This window comes from Gavia stellata, chromosome 19, assembly GCF_030936135.1.
Source record: "Gavia stellata isolate bGavSte3 chromosome 19, bGavSte3.hap2, whole genome shotgun sequence".
NCBI classification, from domain to species: Eukaryota; Metazoa; Chordata; class Aves; order Gaviiformes; family Gaviidae; genus Gavia; species Gavia stellata.
Window position 1 is genome coordinate 8,529,664 of NC_082612.1, and position 15,027 is coordinate 8,544,690.

At 41.8% G+C, this 15,027-nt stretch overlaps 1 protein-coding gene across 1 annotated transcript in view; it reads left to right on the plus strand.

Annotated features, from left to right (window-relative positions):
- The window catches only part of FAT4 (FAT atypical cadherin 4), a 146,743-nt gene extending 132,015 nt beyond the window's left edge, over positions 1 to 14,728 (plus strand). The window contains exons 13-17 of the mRNA XM_059826876.1: positions 1,091 to 1,270; positions 2,125 to 2,249; positions 3,384 to 3,601; positions 8,351 to 8,612; positions 12,843 to 14,728. Coding sequence (XP_059682859.1) covers positions 1,091 to 1,270; positions 2,125 to 2,249; positions 3,384 to 3,601; positions 8,351 to 8,612; positions 12,843 to 14,716 — 2,659 coding nt within the window. The 3' untranslated portion in view covers positions 14,717 to 14,728. The remainder of the gene's footprint in view (positions 1 to 1,090; positions 1,271 to 2,124; positions 2,250 to 3,383; positions 3,602 to 8,350; positions 8,613 to 12,842) is intronic.
- The last annotated feature ends 299 nt before the right edge of the window (positions 14,729 to 15,027 follow it).

A 15,027-nucleotide genomic window follows, 5' to 3' on the forward strand; every position in this document is an offset into this window, starting at 1 on the left:
CAAGAAATGTATGGCCATGGGTAGTCTGCACTGTGGTGTAAACGGGGATAGGACTTACTGCCTAATGCTATGAGATTTCACATCATAATCTAGAAGGAGTTAAAAAATCAGAATATCAGATGCTCATAATTACTGACAACTTGTAAATCTTAGACAGAAAAACACAAATGTATTTGTTATAATCAACTGGCTCTTAAATATACAGCACTACTGCTTGACAGTTTGAAGTTCTGCAGTATTTAGTGCTACAGATCTTTAGCAAAGCCTCCTCCACTTTTACAGTTTGAATTGTATCTATCTTGCCAAAATCAGACTCAAAATGCTATTCCTCTAGTACCACCTGTATTTCACCCTGGTGTTCAGTTTTGGGCTTTGATCTGGGGTCTTGTATTTATTTATTTATTTAAACTGCACCTCTTGTTTCTTATAAGGATACAAGAAATAACATCACCTGATTACTGCTTTCTTTAAAAAAAAAAAAAATTAAGAGTAATTACTTTGATATTGTTTTCAGTAATTTCTATATGTCATCTTTTACAGTTTTCATTTCTTGAACATCGGCCAGCACAGAGAACAAACCTTATTTCTCATGTTTACCGTAACTAACTCAGAAACCTTTCTGTCCCATCTTCAGATCCTCTTTGGAGATAACAATAACTTTAATCCCAACCACTTTGGCTAATTTCTTACAATAATCACAATCATATTTCCTGTCACATGTGGTTTTCCCACTAGCAAAGGTGTTATATCTTTGTAAAATAATGAATACATCTTCTAGCTATTTAAATATCATCTACAATTTAAACGATAATCGAGTAAAAAACCTTATTCATTATGATTTCAAGCATGCTGCTCAGTCAAGCGAATAGAAATTTTGACATGCAATAACTGAGTGTGAATTTAGAGTCATACCCATTATAACTGTTAGTTCAAGTGCTACTGATCTCTCTGTCTCCACTTCTAAATGTAAAATACGGATTTTGAAAGAGGAATTTTAGCCACAGACTGTAGCTGCCAGTTACAGTACCTGTGTTGTCATTGCTATCTTAATGTCTGATACCGATAAATTATTTTTCTGACTCTTTCATAGGACTCTTGATGTGCAACCAAATCGAGTTACTGTTGGTGGCATCAGGTCTGTAGAGCCCATCCTTCAAAGGAGAGGACAGGTGGAAAGCCATGATTTTGTGGGCTGTATAATGGAGTTTGCAGTCAACGGACGTCCCCTGGAGCCCAGCCAGGCTTTGGCAGCTCAAGGAATCTTAGATCAGTACGTCTGCTATATATGGTATCGAATGGGCCGCATTTACAATAAAGGAAGCCGTCATGAAAGTCAGACGCTGTTCCATTGACACCTTCAGATATTTCTTGTAAAAAAATGACTGTAGAATTTATTGTAAAGTGTGAAAAATTTAAGAAGAAAGTGAATTTGGACGAAAGGTTCACAAAAGATTACAGAGGCTTCAAAAAAGCAACATCATTACATTTCTATTGCCAATTATTATTAATGTTGCTTTGCAGGCTGAAATAGAGTAGCCCTGTTACTGGCTTTCTTTATAAATTCCACCTGGGTTTGACTACTCATACAGTTCACTAAACCTCTACTCCCTCTTATTTCTTTTTAATCCACAATGTCTGTTCTATCACTTTGCCTCTCAAGTATCACTGAATTTCCTTCATATCCTCCGAGTGGTCTTTCAGAAATGATGGACTATGTGATTCTATTGTTTTTTCCATCTTGGTGTTTGAAGTCACAGTTGTAGCAATTATGTAAGTCTTACGACCAAATTTGCTAGCTCACCCTTCCTCTTTCAACCCCCAAGTTTGTGCTGTTTGTTGTGAAAAGAAGTCTCTGGAGGTCTGCAGCGTAAAAAGCACCTAAAAGAGTTTCTTCTTCTCTTGCGTAACAGATAATAGGAGTTTCACTGTCTCTGAATTCCGTTCTCTTTCATAATACTGTTATAACTTCACACTGAAAATTGGGGTCTGTTTAGAAATGTGAGCTGTGTATGGAGAAGAGCCTCTCCATTTTTGCATTTCTGGGGGGAAGGATGCTTCCCAGCACATTTTCTCTGCTTATTTGTGCATATGTTCTTCAGCATCTGCTTTTCTGATTTGTTTCAGATGCCCCAGACTGGAAGGCGCTTGCACGACCAGCCCCTGCCAACACGGTGGCACCTGTGTCGATCACTGGTCATGGCAGCAGTGTCACTGCAAAGATGGACTGACAGGAAAGCACTGTGAAAAATGTATGGAGAAGGTTCTACTGTTTTTCTTTTTAATGTACACCTAACTATGGTTTAACCAAATGCCATTAAGAGTTTCTTTTCAGGGGCATGGGATAATGAATTTTATAAAATGATGAAAACAAGCAGCATGCTTGCCTCTTAAATAATTTTGAAGGAAAAGTCCACAATGGACTATTGTCCTTTCATGAACTAAAAATAGCAACAAGTTACATATATTACGTTTTCTGGTCTGTATATCACATTTCAGGTAACTTGCACTCATTTAAAACTACTGCTTTCCAGTAATGTGTAATCAGTAACTAAAATAAAGCTATCCCAAAGGAGGGATTTGTCTGCTACAGGGAGGTAAGAGGGTAAGGGAAAACCCTTCCCTTCACATAAACCTTGTGTACATGTGCGTATGGCTCCTCCAAACTGTAGGCCTTTTATCAAATGACCGTCAGATTATATGCAAGAAAATACGGTAAATACAAATAAAAGCAAGCCATTTTCACTCTGGGGTTATTAACTTGCACGTGGATAGATCTGTACATCAATATGGGATTGTCTAGGAGAGCAAAGTGATTTATTTCCGTATAGTTGTAGTGTAATGACTGGGCTTTGTTTTCTTACATGTCCCATTATTGTTTAGCTGATTTATATGCTTTTATTGCGCCGGTTTACAAAAGAATTTAGCCATAATTTTAAGAGCATTTGGTAGTCAATGCTCTGCCATTTTTTATTCTCTTTTTTATGCCATAACAAACAGAAAGTCATTATCTCTGCCCTGAAGAGCTTAGAGTTCAATATATCATGAAACCCTGCTTGCAGTAATGGAAACAGTAACATCCCTGGGAAGGAATTACAGTTCTGAAAGCCAAATTTTTTTCCCTACTCCCTCACTTGTTCCCTAGCGAGTTTTAATTTACTATTGACTGATAGCAGTAGTAAATTACTAGCACACTCCCACTCTCAAACACACATTCTGGTTGAAGCCAAAGAATAGAGGGGCTGAAATTGCTATTCACTCCTGCTCTCCCCGCTGACCTGCTCTGAACTTGATCTCTGCTCTGAAAGAAAATGGTCGTTATTAGGCAGATGATCACTATAGCTGTAACGAGCTGCGTACTCAGTACTTCCCCATCCTTGTCCCAGATATTACTGCCGACACTGCCTTATCGCTAGAAGGCAAAGGACGACTTGACTACCACATGAGCCCAAACAAGAAGCGAGAATACATGATGAAACATGGCACCCGAGGTGCTGGCCCGGGATCCCCGAACACGGACCGCTTGGAAGTGAAGTTCAGGACAAGAAGCGAGAACGGCGTTTTAGTTCACGTCCAGGAAAGCAGCAACTTCACTACCGTGAAGGTAAGATTACTGCTAATGCTGAGTTTGATTTGATTGGACTGCCTCATGCATGGTGATCAAAATCACATTTTTCCATTACTCTTGCTGTTTCCTTTATAAAATATGAGGTCTTTAACTGAGGCTAGGCACTGCTCCAGTATCATTCATCTTCTCAACAATTCCCTTGCTATTTGCCAAGGTATCAGAAGATCTTGATGGTTTTGTATCTAATCAGTTTTGTCTAGACTCCAAATAGTGACTGTTTTAAGGCCATAGAACAGTACTCATTGCCATATTTGCTATCATCATTAAGTTACACTCTACAGAACAAATCATTTCATTATTGGCCTTTTATCTTCTGATTTTTCGGGCCTCGAACCCAGACCCTCTTTAAGCTAGCAAACAATTGCCAAAAAGTTTTCACTAATTCCTACTAGCATGGCTCACGCTTATCAAACTAGGAAGTGAGGGATAACTTGAATTCATTGAGGTTACCCATAGACCAATGTCAATATCAAATTATTTTGAGATACGTAGCTGAATTAATGCTTCAAATGCCACACAGTTTTGGGTTTTTTCCCAAAGAGTTTATTGCTGCAGAAGTTACCTTTCTCAAGAGAAAGCGATGGTTCAGTTCCTGGCTATGACTCAGTCCATTTACTCATAACTCTAAATGAGTACAGCAGTGATGTTGGCAAGCCCCTTTATTGGGTTGGTGTAAGCTCCAAGTTTCCTTGACTGCTGTAAGGCTTTCCAAGTTTTTTCCCTGACTTTTAAAGAAACTCATACGGAAATTCACACTTTCTAAGCTTCAGCCCCATGGATATTCTCCACCTGCCTGATCAGAGGTACAGAGCTTTCCTGACATACCAGCTGCATTTAAGAAGCAAGTCTGCATCACTTCCCTGGTGTACGCTTTTACCACATCATTTGATAGGAAGTGTCTGCCTCAGTCATATTAGCAGATAAGATCTCATTATTTTGAGTTCTGGAGAGAAAAAAACAAATACTACCTTTTTCTCCCTCGTAGAATTTGCTAGGTCAGCTCTACAAGCATTATTAAAAAAAAGAAAAAGAGAGTTGCCTTTCCTGGCTGAAAGCACTGGTGGTGTGTTTATGCAAACACTCTTGTTATTGTTAATATTGGTGAAGTTATACAAGCAAGCAGAGGGTGTCAAGTCCCAGACCCAGCTGTGCAAGGGCAAAGAGCGGAGGTTTGCCTAGTAACAGATGCAGCGGTTTGAGGAAGGAGAGCTACCATCACTGTACCAATTATTGCCAAAAAGTTCCCGGATGATGCTGGTTAATAAAACTGTAGTAATTTAACTGTAGTTAGTACGGTATGGATTCTGCGCCGCTGCCCGTACCTGGAGAAGGTATCGCGGCGAGCACTTCCCTTGGCGGTGGCCCAAGTTGTCAGTGAAGCCAACCCACACGTAGGTCTCCCTGGCATCTCAGTCCACCCCCGGTGCAGAAGACGAGCGGTAGGGACTTCCATTTACAACTCTCTTAAGTCTTCAAAGCAGACAATTTTATAACTTGATTTTGGGGTCTTTTAATATGCTTGTTATTCAAAGTGTAAGCATTCAGAGAAAACCTGCCATGTGTTTTTTAATACTAAACTGTGCTAGGGAAAAGCTACAAGTCCTGTGGCTACTTCCATGCCTCCACATTTTTCCTGTTGTAGTTAACTGGTTTTGGTGTAGATGGGATTGGGGTAAAATTAGAGAAACAGTGATAAATCAGATCCACTGAGATTGCGAGCAGCTGATTCACTAAATGAGGGATGTAAACTCCCCCCGAAGAACCCAAGAGAGGTCTTTATGATACAAAGAGATCCAGGAAAGACAGAAAACCTAGCACATTAAATTAAACAATGGTCAAATTCAGACGGAAAATGCCCCCTCCAAAACCACACAGAAAGGAAGAGGGTAGGGGATTCCTTATTAAAGCTCTTTGTCACAGCTCATTTTCCTACAAATAATACACATTGCAACTAATTCAGTTAGAAGTAATGGGATAAATACAGCAGGTTAAAGGTGAAATTGCCTGCCTTGTTTTAACTGAAAATCTTATCTGAAATCAGATTAAATTAGCATAACTGTAGCTCTAAGATCTATGAATTGTACGGGATGTAGATTACATGTTACCTATATGAGCTATATGGAAGTGTTCAAAGTCAGGTTGGATGGGGCTTGGAGCAACCTGATCTAGTGTAAGATGCCCCTGTCTATGGCGGGGAGGCAGAGGTCACTAGATACCTTTAAAGGTCCTTCCCACCCAAACCATTCTGTGATTCTATGCACATATTGTGCTGCAGGAGAAAATAAGAACGTAATTAACTTAAATGATATCTCATCCAGTGGGCCGTAAATCTGTAAAGGCTAGTGCTCAGATCTAAGAAAAATAACAAGCAATTTGTTCAGTAAAGGACACTTGTAATATTAGTGAAGTTGAATCAGCCTTGTAGTTAGGAATATGTTTGCTTTAGTGGTTCATTCTTTTCATTATATTCTACTTGACAGTTGCTCTGCCATTTAAATAAAACCCAGAAATGGGTGTTAGTCAATATTGTCAGCATCAGCATTTGTTTCAAATTTAGAAATATGTTGTGTTTCAAGGAACCGAGATGAACATTCCTTGTTTTTTCCTGGTTGAAGAAGTCATGGACTGGTCTTGTCTCTGAAAATTTTATTTTCCAAATGCCACTGGTATATTATTTATGAGTCTGTTAGCATTAGTCACATGCAATTTTAAAGAAACAGAAATAGAGCTAGAGAGTCATAAATCAGTATGGAAAGTATCAGTTGCTGACAGGTAGATAATTCTACTATTCTTCTCTAATGTGGAATTAGAAGTTACGATTCTGTGCTTCGTCTTCCCATAAGCTTAAAGGATATTGTCTGATATGGTATATTTCTCTTTGCTTACATAAAGACCAAAATACACGCCAGTATTTTCATGGAGCATAAAAGACAGAATAAGACTAACAAACCATTTATAGGTTACAGACATAAATATGTGTGTGTATCCTGTCCAGTTAACCTTCTTATAACTACTTTTGACAGTGGCAAATGTTGTTTAATATGTTGCAATAGTCTGTGTGACCGCATTTCAAATGTGGGATTTTCTTCGTGCGGTGTGGTGGTTTAGACGCGTGCCACCTGTGTTTGCCAGTAACAAACGCATCCTATCTCTGAGGGGCAGCTCTATCAAAGAGTCCCTCAAACAATACATTTTCAAATAGTCCAAATTACTGCATTTATAAATGAAGTGCATGTACATATTAACCATTGTATTTCTTGATCCAAACGGAACACGTGCTAGATACATTCAGTTCAGGCTGCTGCCAAGACATGAGCGTGGTCTTACAGCTATATTAAAGCTGATCTAGGTGAACAAAGTCCTCGGCTTGCATCACTAAAGAAGTAAATCCAGAGCATTTAACAGTTTCTGGAAACAAGAGCAGCATTCTTGTAGCCAGTGTGTCACCTCACAGTTCTTCCCAGGTGAAATGTTATTTTTTCTGGAACAAAGCATGCAAGACTTAGAGAGCTTTCAACAAACCTGGGTCTTCCACCTCTCCTGGCCTATGCGTGTGCGCGTTCTGCACGCTCGTGTTACGGATCACGGACCTACCGAGCTGCAGCGAGGAGCACGGGAGGGAAAACAGTCATCTTATTTGACATGTGTGACCCAATGGGCAGAGTACGGAAGGAAACTTGCAACAAGTTGCAGAGCCACCCTGTATGAGCCGTACGCCAGGCTGCACGCCCTTAGGAGGTCGGCTGACGTTCCCGACTCCTATGCAATGTTTAGGAAGCTGGCAGGTTTGGATGTTGGGGGTTTTTTAAACTCCTGTATCTTAAATGCAGAATTTGCACGGATCTCATTTTGGGATCATTTAATATTGAGCTAATAAGAGGTTTGAAATCCTGCATCTCATGATTCAGTAAAATTGCGAGGCGTCATTCCTAGAGGAAAAGCCAAAAAATTTTTTCATGGAATTTAATAGTACCTTTTTTTTCTAACAGCTCACAAGTTTAAAAGCAGTTTGCTCAAGTAAGCACCGTTTGAGAATTCACACAAAATAACGCACTTCGCAACTCTTCAGAAAGGTTCCTAAAATACAACTATTTTTTCTGCAAAATGCAGATTAGCAGAAAAACCAGCTATGAAATGGGAATCTTGCTCAAGTCCTGCCATGCCGTATATATTCCTACTGTGTCATAATGAAAACTAGATGCAAGTTTTTTGGGCAAGGACAACATCTGTTTACTCTGCAAAGCATTTTCCACACTTGCATTGAAGAAGGAGGAAGAATTATTCTTCCTGGTTAAAATGTTTTGTCATGTGCGTGCCCTACTGCTGGCCTCTCAATAGGTTTTTCTCTTATGAGATTAGCTGGGGAATGAGTGGATGGCAGCTCTAAGTTTTCTACAAATGCATTTTATTTAATTTATTTAATAATTATATTTAATTTATATTTACATTTATTTAATAATTACATTTAATAATTAATAATAGTTTGTTTGATTTATGTGATTTTATTTATATAATTTATTTAATTGCGGCCAAATTTTTAGTACTAAATAATTAATGCATTTTTATTACAAAACAATTATTTGGGGAAAAATACACCCAAAAATTACAACTGAAGCCATGTGTTACTGTAGCTGTACTGAATAGGCATTACATTGGTTACGTGTGTATCAGAGTGTTTATATGTGTATCATTTTAAAATTATGCATTTTACTGTTTTCTGAGCAGATAAAAGGTGGGAAAGTGCATTACATATCTGATGCTGGAATTGCTGGGAAGGTGGAAAGAAACATCCCAGAAGTGTACGCTGCGGATGGTCAGTGGCATTCAGTACTCATTGAGAAGAACGGGTCTGCTACTATCCTGTCGGTCGACAGGACTCACAGCCGAGACATTCTCCACGCCACGCAAGACTTCGGAGGACTGAACGTTCTTACAATTTCTTTGGGAGGAATCCCATCAAGCCAACCGTTCAAGAGCACCGTTGCAGGTAATTTTTACATTTTTTTTTCATATAGTGCACATAAGCAGATTTGAGCAGACAAAGGGTTTCTATCTGCTTAAAGGTTGCAGAATGCGCTGCAATTCTTCATTGGTAACTAATACACTTCTGTACTTTGCCAGGAAAGCTGCAAGTTGAATGAGTAAGGATTGCAGACTTTGTTCCTTCGGTACATGTTGCAGCCTTGTTGTTTCCAAAGCAGGCACTCCATCTGCAGGGCTTTTTGGAGGCGGGAGGGTGGGGTGGGGTGGGTTTGCTTGCTTACCTGTGAATCAGTTGTTCTAATTTTGTTATGCTAATGGAGAAGAAAGGATCTATTCTTCACCTGGGTCAGAATCTGGAAAATCAAGGCAAATCTTTTACTTGGGCAAAATGCTAAATGAGAACTTTGTCTCTGTAGGGGTTTGGTAAGTACTGCAGGATTTAGCCTGTTTTTAATATGATTAAAATATTTTCTGAAACTCCAACTTCCTACTGCTTTATCCTGCTGTCAGATGAAGAATAGGATTTGTTTCTGAACAACAGAAATCAAGAACAATAAGGAACCACCCTCTGACCAAAATCTAGCTGTTAAGAAGTAAATCAATCTCTCTTAAGAGTTAAAGCAACTGTCTTAGACCCTGGCAAAAGAAGCAGATAACATATATTTGATATCATTTCCCCAGTGATAAGTAAAGATGGAAGTGGTCTTTAGCTCCAAACTGTGAGATACTCCAGACAATGCAGACGGAGGTTTCACAGAGTTTTTATATTGAAAAATCTTCCTGACTTCAAGAATTGTGACCAGATAAAGGATCTTTGAGTGGAGCAAATTCACCCTTCACATTTGCGTATTGTGAATTTGTATGAAACGCGGTATGCAATCATATGAATGCTATGCTTACCTTTACCATTGTTACATGTGTGTTTTATGAGCAGTGGAAAAGTCAGAGGCTTTTAGGAAAGCTGGAACAAAGAAAATCGAGGACGTTGAAATCTCACCACTGCCTGATGCTGTGGCAGACAAATTAGGAATGTCTGGCTTCCATTAGGAATACCCAATCCAAAATCTCTTATTCATATGATTTTATTTTATTTTAATATTGGATTACATTGTGTACGACATACCAAGGATTTACAAGGGGGAGGTATAAAACTCTGCATGAACTCAGAGAGTCAAAAATATCTGCAGTACTGTTAAAGGCAGACAAAAACATACGCGGGTGACAATTCCAGGGCTGTGAAGCTGGTATATCCAATAACATTTTCAAACCCGGGTAGACCTGACAAAACCCCAATTGCTGTTTATCACATCACAGCTGTGAGGGACCACCAAGCACGCGGCAAGGTAACGGTCCATTTTGCTTGGGCTCCCACCTGAACCTAAATCCTCAATTTCTTCTTTATTTGGGAATGTCAGAACAGGAGAAAATGAAAATATAAGTAATGCTGAAAGAAAACACATCTCTCTCAGAATGGAAGTAATACAGAAATAGCATGCTTGCCAAACTTAGAAGGCTCTTTCATGTCCCTTTACACCATGACTTGCATCTCTCAGTGAAATGTATTTGATGTTGATGCCCACTTGTATTTAATTTTTGACATCAGAGGGTGTTCAAATTTTAAAACAACATACTTTGAAGATTATAAATCTGTAAAAACACCTCATACAACTTGGGTATATTTGCTATTTCATGACAGAGTAAATATTCATAACATTTATCTCTGAGCTACCCGTTTTTACAGAGATTTCCTCAACTATTCACAAAGTTACCATTCACAGTGGCTATTCTTCCATTCCAGCAATGCATTTGCAGAAATGAACCATTTTCTGATGCTACTAATGAATGGAAAATTTGCTCCTGTTTATTCTTTCACCCAGGTGCGATGCTTCAGAACTGAGTAGCGGCACTTTACTTCTCCTTGTTGATTATTTTTATTAATAGCTGATAGATTTGGTCTTGAAATATCCTCCTGTAAACCTGGCACCACACGCGGCATCCCAGGGACAATCCATCAGAAGTTAAGGAGAAATAAACATATTTCTTGCAGCAACCGCGCACGTGGACACTGAGAGCATAACTTAGAAACACATCTCTGCGTACCATTTGGTCACAGCTCCGAGTAGAGGTTAGCATGAGGCTGCACTATCCTAAAACCCTTGCAGGAAGGAGAATTATTTGGCTGGCAAAAGGCTGGATTTTCCTGCGACCTCACACACAACCATCGCACAAAGGCCAGGGATAATCCCATCTCCCTGGGCTCTCACAGCACTGAAACTCGGCGTCACCGCTGACAGGGTAGTGCTCAACCAAGCTATGGGAAGTTTGGAAAAAGGCCGCTCAAGATTCAGAGACGTAAAAGTATTGCCATGGTTTTAGGAGCCAGGAAGGCAGGAGGCTTAGCTGCAGCACGATAGGCAACTTCAGCTCACAACAGGGGAAACTGGAAAGCACACAAGCAAAGGGGAATGGAAGGTAATGTTTTCTGCTAGCACAGCTGAGCCAGCTGCGCACAGGTTTCTCTGTGTGGATGATAAGAGGTTTTAGAAATATGGGTAAATTAGGAAACAAAAACATTTAAGTATATTGAATGAAGTTGTTAGAAGGAATATGTGTTCAAATTAATTTTAAAGACATTAAATACTATTAGAATAGATGTTTCCCTATGGTAACCATTTGAATTCTTGGCTTATTTACTGAACAATGGAGCCTTTCATTTAGCTTCAGTGAAATGGGTCTATAAATTGAAAATTGAGTCAGTTTAACAATATATTTTCAGAAAATATAATGTTTCTGCAAAATCCAACCATTTGCTCATTGCTTAGTATTTTGGCAAAATAATTTTCTTCAAGGGGAAACTATATTATAATAAAGATCTGGTAATATAACCTTCAGACTTCCTTTGATGAGTCTATCTGTAAGATAAGCACGCTACGATCACAAAAGTATCCATTTGCATTGCATACCTCAGATCTAATCTGCTCTGTGAGCAGCAGAGTTAAGTCTCTGTGTGAGCAACTTGTTTTTGCCCAAAATGCATTTTTTCATTTCATTTTAGATTATGTTTTTTCCTCAATTTGAACTTTATTCCTGATCTCCAAGCTTGAGGTAGATACTTCCTAGTTGGGCAGTGGTTCCTTCTCCTGCACAGCCTATAGAATTCTTAAAAGCCAGATCAACATTGCAAATTATATTTAGGCTTCTGCTTACAATTGCCTGGTTTTTTAGATTTAATGAAAGCAATGGGAGTGCAAAATGTCTTACAGGCCTTCTAGAAAACATGATATGTTAATTTCAGCATCTTAATAGCAGGTTTTGGTACATTATATTTACTCATCTAAGAATATTTTCGTTGCTTTGAAGTCTTAGTGTTGAAGTTAAAAAACATGGTCTGTTTCCAAATTCTTATTTGGTAGACTTAAAAGTACCAAGATATCTTGGTATCATTTATATAAGTGCCATGCGTATGTCTTCAGAGAAATTAATTATTTTCTTATCTTTAATCTCCATTTCTAGGCACAGCTTAGATGTGAAAATCATTAGTTTTAAAAGGTGCATGTCTAGAAGTTATGTCAGAAGCTCCAGGCATGACCAGCCTTTACTTAATCTTGTTCTGCTTAAAAGGAGATTTCAGTTCCTATCTAATAAGAACCCCAAAAAATTATCACAAGTTTATGAACAAAATAGTCATTACAATGTAAATGGAAATATTTAGCAGAAGGAACAAAACGTTCCTTACATCTGAGCCTAAATGATTCAGTGCACATTGTCAGATACTGAAACATCTGTGAATCGGCCATTCCTCTAGTGAAATAAGTGGTTACTTAAATATTACACCATTAAGGTTAATATCACATATATTTGTACATTAATCACAAGTCAAGTTAAAAAAGTGGGAAAGCAATCGTAACCTCAGTACACGTAAGATTCACTTGTGAAAATATGGAGGCTTCATGTGTGTAACTAACAGCGTGATGTACCCCGCACGCTGCTTGAAACCACATCATGAAATAAAGCTGTCGCCTCCGTTGTAGCATTGGGTTTTCCATTTTGCTGCTCCTGTGTTTGTGTTTCCCCTCTCATTTCAGGAGGCAAGTGTCACACCGCAGATCTTGTCATGTGCTGATCAAAAGGGTTCCCCTTTAGCGTGATGTTGATGCTCAGAGTGTCTTTGGCCTCTGTTGACAGTGCATGCTCAGTCTTCAGGTCCCGACGTGACTGTTGCTTTTCCTCCTAGGCTTCGATGGCTGCATTTCCTACGTCAAGTACGGCGGGGAGAGCCTTCCCTTCGCTGGCAAACACAGCCTCGCCACTCTCTCCAAAACAGATCCTTCGGTGAAGATCGGCTGCCGCGGCCCCAACATCTGTGCCAGCAGTCCCTGCTGGGGCGAGCTGATGTGCATCAACCAGTGGTATGCCTACCAGTGCGTCCCGCCGGGCGCCTGTGCCTCCAGCCCCTGCCAAAACGGGGGCAGCTGCGAGCCCGGGGCGCACGGCGGCTTCACCTGCAGCTGCCCCGAGGCATACGCGGGACGGACGTGCGAGGCGGTGGTGGCATGCCTGGGGGTCTTGTGTGCCCCGGGCCACGAGTGTAGAGCGGGGATCAGTGGTGGCCACATCTGCCTGCCATCCCCGCACCCTGCCGAGCTGTCCCTGCCCCTCTGGGCTGTGCCGGCTATCGTGGGCAGCTGTGCGACGGTCCTGGCGCTGCTGGTCCTCAGCCTCATCCTCTGCAACCAGTGCCGAGGAAAAAAGTCGAAAGCCCCAAAAGAGGAGAAGAAAACAAAGGAGAAGAAGAAAAAAGGGAGCGAGAACGTGGCGTTTGATGACCCTGACAACATCCCGCCCTATGGTGACGACATGACCGTCAGGAAGCAGCCCGAAGGGAACCCGAAACCCGATATCATCGAAAGAGAAAACCCCTATCTCATCTATGATGAAACCGACATCCCACACGCCACGGAGACGATCCCCAGCGCCCCGCTGGCTTCCCCCGAGCCCGAGATCGAGCACTACGACATCGACAACGCCAGCAGCATCGCCCCGTCGGATGCCGACATCATCCAGCACTACAAGCAGTTTCGCAGCCACACGCCCAAGTTCTCCATCCAGAGGCACAGCCCGCTGGGCTTCGCGCGGCAGTCCCCCATGCCCCTGGGAGCCAGCAGCTTGACCTACCAGCCCGCCTATGGGCAGGGCTTGAGGACAACGTCTTTAAGCCACTCGGCATGCCCCACTCCCAACCCCCTGTCTCGGCACAGCCCCGCGCCCTTCTCCAAATCGTCAACTTTCTACAGGCACAGTCCGGCGAGGGAGCTGCACCTCGCCATAAGGGAAGGGAGCCCGCTGGAGATGCACAGCGATGTCTGCCAGCCCGGCATTTTTAACTACGCCACTCGGCTGGGGAGGAGAAGTAAGAGTCCACAGACCATGGCAAGCCACGGTTCCCGACCGGGAAGCCGCCTGAAGCAGCCCATTGGGCAGATCCCTCTGGAGACTGCTCCTCCGGTGGGGCTGTCCATCGAAGAGGTGGAGAGACTGAACACCCCTCGCCCCAGAAACCCCAGCATCTGCAGTGCAGACCATGGCCGGTCCTCTTCTGAGGAGGACTGCAGAAGGCCTCTGTCCCGGACGAGGAACCCAGCCGATGGTATTCCCGCACCCGAGTCCTCCTCCGACAGCGACTCCCACGAGTCCTTCACCTGCTCGGAGATGGAGTACGACAGGGATAAGCCCATAGCATACACCTCCAGGATGCCCAAGTTATCCCAGGTCAATGAGTCCGACGCGGATGATGAGGACAACTACGGCGCCAGGCTGAAGCCCCGGCGGTACCCTGGCCGCCGCGGTGAGGGGGGGCCGGTGGGGGCGCAGGCGACCGCCGCCAGCGCCGGGGAGAGCTCCCTGCCCGTGAAGCTGGGGCAGCAAGCAGGAAGCTTCAACTGGGACAACCTTTTGAACTGGGGCCCGGGCTTTGGGCATTATGTGGATGTTTTCAAAGATTTGGCATCACTTCCTGAAAAAACAGCAGCAGCAGCAGCGAGTGAAGACAGCAAAGGTGGTACAACGAAGCCTGTTTCCAAGGACGGGGAAGCAGAACAGTACGTATAGGCTTTATCTCCTGGTATTGCCGCAGCGCAAAGCCACGGGGATTGGTCAAACCATTATATGGTTGTAGAAAAGCAAAGGTCAGCATTTGAACCCCAGGCCAGTTTGGTTGGAGGAGACTTTAAAAATAATAACCATTATGCTGCTGAAAGAGACTTAAAACATTTTTAATTTAATTATGCTTGGATGAATTTATTTCTCCTGCATGCATTGTATTTGAAAACAAGATATTCGGCATGCAGCCTTTGCAAAGGGTTTCCTATTTACCATTGTTTGGTTTGTGATTCTTAAATTAATAATGCTTTGTTCTGAAA